This window comes from Gavialis gangeticus, unplaced genomic scaffold, assembly GCF_001723915.1.
Source record: "Gavialis gangeticus isolate Ggan-Ray unplaced genomic scaffold, GavGan_comp1, whole genome shotgun sequence".
NCBI classification, from domain to species: Eukaryota; Metazoa; Chordata; order Crocodylia; family Gavialidae; genus Gavialis; species Gavialis gangeticus.
Genome location: NW_017729012.1, coordinates 10171694 through 10177561, shown reverse-complemented (window position 1 = coordinate 10177561; position 5868 = coordinate 10171694). Strand labels below are relative to the sequence as shown.

Below are 5868 nucleotides of genomic sequence, written 5' to 3'. Positions count from 1 at the left end.
AAAAGGGGGAGAGGGAAAACATTAAGTGTGAAGTCAGAATGATTTCTGACCTGATCTACAGTATGTTTCTGTGCCAGGCATTAGCTTCCAGAAGGGGGTAGGCTTCTTCTTGAGGGGTTTCTGTTCCAAGGTCCTGCATACTCTTGACTGCAGTAATGGACTAATGACACAGTTCATATGAGAAAAAATATATTATCTTTTTCTAAATTTAATTTCTCATTTGAAGAAGCCTAGTTTGAAAATATAGTCGCCCTTGTACCTATGCCCAGTATTGGCACTTGGAGCATTCACAAAAAGATGGGCCTTCCAGTAATTGCTGCTGTTTTCTTTCCCCTTAGTTCTGACACAACTCCTCTCTTAAACGGATCGAGCCAAGACCGAATGTTTGAAACCATGGCTGTGGAGATCGAGCAGCTCCTGGGAAGGGTAATGGAGAGATTTTTTTCCTTTTTTGAATACCTAAGAGGGATTTGAAGGCCTTGATGTTAATAGATGTAACAGTCATACGTTCCTGTGTAGGATGTAGAAAGTGCATTTGATGAAATGAGATTGCAGTGCACACCCACTGAACAAAAGCCGTTTCATTAACACTAGAAACTGCAGAAAGTAGATACTTCTCGGTGAAGGCATGTTAATGATTGTTATTATTCACTCTTCCAACGTAGCCTGTCATAAAGCTCCTTCAGGGAAGGTTTATTCCTTCTTTTTTCTTTTCTTTTATATAGCTTACAGGAATAAATGACAAAATGGCCGAGTACGCTAATAGCGCAGGGGTCCCGTCCTTGAATGCGGCACTGATGCATACGTTACAGCGTCACAGAGACATATTGCAGGTAACAGCTGCATGCAGTACCATGGCTTCTTGGTTGAATGCTGTGGCTTCAGTGTAATAATCTTTGTGGCACTTCTTCCTGCTGTCCTCTGCTTGTATGTCTTTGCATGTATAATCTAGAATGTTGATATTAGTCACAGCGAAGCAAATGTCCTTGGCTGGATGTGACCAAACATCCTAGGTTGAAAGGTCTGATTGAAAAGGATCCAAGAAGATTCTAGAAAATAGGATTTTAGTAACTAGCAGGAAATGGTTAATCTCATCTGCAAATGTTTTTTCTATTTCTAAGAGCTCGTGGGTAGAACTGTATATACAGTTCTGTTTTCACAAATGTGTGTCATCTTTCTAACATTGACCACTTGGGCTTTCTGCTTAAGTTGCAATGATGCTACGAAGCTACTGTTACGCTGAAGTTTTCTTGGGTAGGGTCTAGTCTGCTGTTTTGTTACCATCTAGTATTTATGCCACCTTAATTGCTGTTGGGATTTACACATGAAGGGAAAACTACACTAAGGAAGCTAGTCAAAAGACAATTGAAAGCATTGAGTGCAAAAGTGAAACTCCTGTGGAGCAAAAGGATGAATGCTCCAGCTGTCCCAAGAGATCTATGCAGTCTTTCGGGTTTTGTTCCCACCTGGTTTCAGTGTGAAATTATATGCAATGCTTCTTAGTTATTAGGTACATTTTTCGTAGTTAACATCCCAAATACATTGTGCAGGTGCTACAAACTGATATCCAGTGCCCAGTCAGGGATGCCATTCTAAAAAGGCATTGGCTGCAATACTGATGTCTTTGACCTTTTCCCTGTAGTAGTCAACATTTCCTCTGCTGTGAGGGAGAATGACAACTGTTAAAAATAGCTGATGTATACTCAGCCAGAAAACACCTGGTACCATTGTCATAAAAAAGAACAGCTCTAACACCCCTCAGACAGAAAGTATTTTGGGTAGTGCAATATAGTGTAATAATCTAAGAAGGCTTATAATTGAATATGCATCTTGCTATGAGGTATGAATGGTATCCACCTTAACAAACTGAACCTGTGTCCAGATTCCTGACCTGGGAATTTCCAGGTTCCACAAGTAGCACTTGCAGGTCAGCTCATTAAATGGCCAAAGCTCGCATGCTTTTTTGTATGAGAGAGACTATTTTTGGGGGGCAGAGTCCATTTAAAAATACTCTTCTTAGAATATATTTTACAAATTTATTTCTTTATTTCACATAGGGAAATGTGATTGTAAGAGCTGCACGAATTGATCGGGGCATGTGGAGGGAGGTGTAATATCTGAAACGATTCAGTTTATTGTTCATAACTAGCTGTATTTCAAGTATATGATATCCTTTGAAAGTATGATTAGTTAGATCTTAAATTACCCATTTTTGTAGCTCAGTCATAAGGGAGCTGGTTCTGTGTCTCCATTGCCCGTTTTGCTGTTTGCTGGAGACAGAACAGTTTCTTCCACACCATCTTCCTGTTTCACAGACCAAAATAGTTGCTGGCATTAGTCAGAGGCTGCTCCAAAACATGGACATTTTAATGCTCCTAGGAAAGAGTTTTCATGCACTGAGTAGAATTGCAAACTTAACACACGCACATTTTAAGTTGACTTCCTTTTAAAAGTAGGCATTAAGTTCTTATGACAGCATCTTCACCTCTTGTCAGGTTTAGCTACATAGGAGAGCACATACGGGGTTATAAATTTTGTGCATTAAAGCTTTACCAAAGTAGCATTGTAACGTCAGCTGAAAGGTAATGAAAATGTATAGCATGCAGGTCAAGTGAGTATAAAATGCTTATAGTTTGTTTCTTGTGTGGTGCTGTAGGTTTTCAGAGTCAGTTAAACTGGATCTGAGCAAGTACTAGTTACCTGAAAACATTCACATTTACGTGTTTAACTTAGAGTGTATTTAAATGAAATCATTTTTTTAATTGTGCTAAAAGTGGTTTGTTTTTCATGTTGCTGGACTTCAACATATACTTTTTCAGAAAGCTGAGGAAACATGGGGAGGGGCTATAATGAGAATCCCAGCATAACCTTGACCATAGTCAGCCAGTGTAATGCAGTTAAAAGTAGTAAATTTTTCATTAAAAATACTTTGCTTTCCACTTTCCAGTTAATAGCTTTTGCACGTTTGGTAATTCTTAACTATAACTATACTTAAATGTCAATCAAAGCTTGCTTGGCAGCATTGCTATTGTCAAATTGGATTTCAAGACATAATTGAATGGAATATTATTTTGTTACAGGATTACACTCATGAATTCCATAAGACCAAAGCAAACTTTCTGGCAATACGGGAAAGGGAGAATCTTTTGGGATCAGTACGGAAGGATATTGAGTAAGTCGCACTGTGTATGATAACAGTAGCGTGGATCATTGCTCCGGACTTGATTGGTTACACTGCTGTCTGAAATATTTTGTGAGATTATTGGGGTGTTCTTTTCTTTTTCAGAGGTGCCTCATTTCACAGTACATCACATATATTATGAGACTATATGTTGAAACTCAGTCTGCAACAATTTTCAGGTTTGGTAATGAGCTGTTTAACACAGATCTAGCCTTTATATTAAAATCCAGTTTTATTATGAGCTTTTGTGACTGTAGTTAATGACTTTTAAAAGATGCAGATTGATTTGAGAACGGAGCAATTTTACATACTAGAGACGATTAATATCTGCAAATGTTGTTTACAATTCAACAAATCATACTGGAATACGAAGACTAACTTTTACACACAAGGTAATCTGAAAACTCTGCCTACACCTACTCTCTGTGTGTGCGTTAAGATTAAGAGACTGATGCAAATAGAAGCACCCTCAGACAGCCCCTATCCTGCTTCTTTTGAAGTCAGTGGTAAAACTCTTTGATTTCAACAGGAGCAGGATAGGATCTTGAATGGTTTTTCAAACCCCGTGTGTTTTCAGTATGATAAATCTTGGATTGCTAGACATGGAATACTGTCACATTATCAACAAAGGTTTAATTTGGAGGTTTACTTTTCCTTCAACCTCTGCTGAGCCTCTCTGAAACAGCAGGAGAAAGATGCACCTTTCCACTGTCTAGTGAGTATACATTTGAAAATAGTGTCCTCAGAAAAAGAAATGATAATCTTTTCTCGAAATAGAAAAATATTTTGGGCTTTTTATTTGTGAGCTGTTATTTGGTTACTCATTCAAAATAAGAATCTGTATGTTCTGATTTATTATCATGCGTCTCTGGTTAACAGTGGCTTCCATTATTTTCTTTGGAAACTGACTCTTAGATGCAGGAATGAGGAGAAGGAAGTGAAGCTAAATCATGTAAAATAATTTTAAAAGCCCCACTTTTAAAAAAAAAAAAATCTTAATGATGAGACTGTTTATTTGTCTGTTTAGGAATAACTGAGCATAAAGTACAAGTATAGGAAATAGTACTTTGTGACAGGGCCTTCTAGAAAAGTTATTTTCCACTTCTGTTTTTATCTCTTAGATCATATAAAAGTGCATCTGGTGTGAACAACAGAAGAACAGAGCTGTTTCTGAAAGAACATGAGCACCTTCGAAAGTAGGTTTTATTGATTACCTGCACGTATCATGCATGTTTGTGTCCTCTAAATAAGTGCTACAGGTGCTGGTGGGCTGAGGATTACAGGAGTTGTCACTCTTCAGGCAATATAAAAATGCAGCACCGGTGGAGTCAGACTACTGCCTCCTCACTGCAACCTACTGTGGGAAATGCTATTATTGGGGTTTAGCACCTTCCTCTGAAGCATCCTGTATAAGGTGCTGTGCTCAGAGGATAGGGCTAAAGGTAGTCTCTTCCGTTATGATGGATCCCTTCCTTATCTCTTGAGAGTTCAGATGTCTTGTGGCTGAAACTAATTATTTAAGGGCAGGAAATGAAGAATTTTGATTACTATCACTTTCATCTCTCGTCCATGAGATCAGTTTAGTTTTCAGTAATTACATTTTGGGCTCAGCTGTGCTGTTGTCAGAGGACATTTTTGCCAGTTTTTATTTGTACCCTAACTGAAATGTGTTTAATGTGTTAGTTGTTTGTTTTTCCTTTCTGTTCGGTTTGATAACAGCTGGAAGCCTGACCGTTTTTGTTTACGCAGTAGTAGTTGTGGGTTTCTCATTCTGTTTGTTTGCTGACAAAACATAGGACAGAATACTTTTAAACAAAACAAGAAGGACAAACCAAACTGAAATACATTGGTGACTAGCTTGTAGTGAATGAAGGACACTCCTTAAAAGAGGCAGTTACTAGGATCCTGCTGGTTCAGTGAAGGATAGTGAGCCTTTATTAGGTCAATTGACCCTCCTCAGCTGCCTGAATAGTAAAGCAACAGCTGTTGCACTGTGCAGCAGGAATCAAACAGGGCATTTTTATCCTGGACCGAAAAACAGCTTTCCTGCTTAATACGCACCCGCGAAATCTGGGAGGGGAGTGTTGAATGCCAGAAAATATGGTCATTTGTTCAATGGTCCACGCTCAGCGTGAATGTTTAGGTGTCTCTAACTTCTTTGTTGATGGTTCATCTGTGGCAGGAAGCCACCTTCGTTTCTCCCCAAAATCTCTGCTCTGTGACAATTTGATTAGGATGGGCCCAGCAGAGGAGAAGCACCTTTACCTTATCTCTTTAAGTAACCTGAGCTGGCTGCATTCCTGAGGGAGTGGGGAAACCTGCCCCCTCTGCCTATGTGACTGGTATCAGCTACCTGGGTAAGGGGCTTCTACCTGGTGGGTTAGAGTCTGCCCGGCAACTAGTGATGTATTTCAAATTGGTTGGCTGACAGCCAACAGGTGCTGGCCTCCATTGGACCAGGTGAATGTGGTCACAGGGGCTCTATAAGTTAAGACTGCCCAGGAGGAGGGAGCAGCAGCTATGCTGGGGACTCAGACTTAGAGAGGAGCTTGACCATCTGAAACTGGCTCTCTTCCCTCATAACTCATGAGCTAGGAATGGCCTGCCTCCAGAGGGAATCTCCAACAGCCTCAGGATGATGCTTGTGAGTAAGCTACTCGAGATCTGGTTAGATATCTAGCTGGCAG

General features: G+C 39.7%; 1 protein-coding gene across 2 annotated transcripts in view; it reads left to right on the top strand.

The window, feature by feature from the left end:
- Positions 1 to 5868, top strand: part of GOSR1 (golgi SNAP receptor complex member 1) — a 62191-nt gene that overhangs the window by 7018 nt on the left and 49305 nt on the right. For both annotated transcript variants that reach the window (XM_019511225.1, XM_019511224.1), the window contains exons 2-5: positions 339 to 426; positions 726 to 833; positions 3081 to 3172; positions 4303 to 4377. In XM_019511225.1, coding sequence (XP_019366770.1) covers positions 382 to 426; positions 726 to 833; positions 3081 to 3172; positions 4303 to 4377 — 320 coding nt within the window. In that variant the 5' untranslated portion in view covers positions 339 to 381. The remainder of the gene's footprint in view (positions 1 to 338; positions 427 to 725; positions 834 to 3080; positions 3173 to 4302; positions 4378 to 5868) is intronic.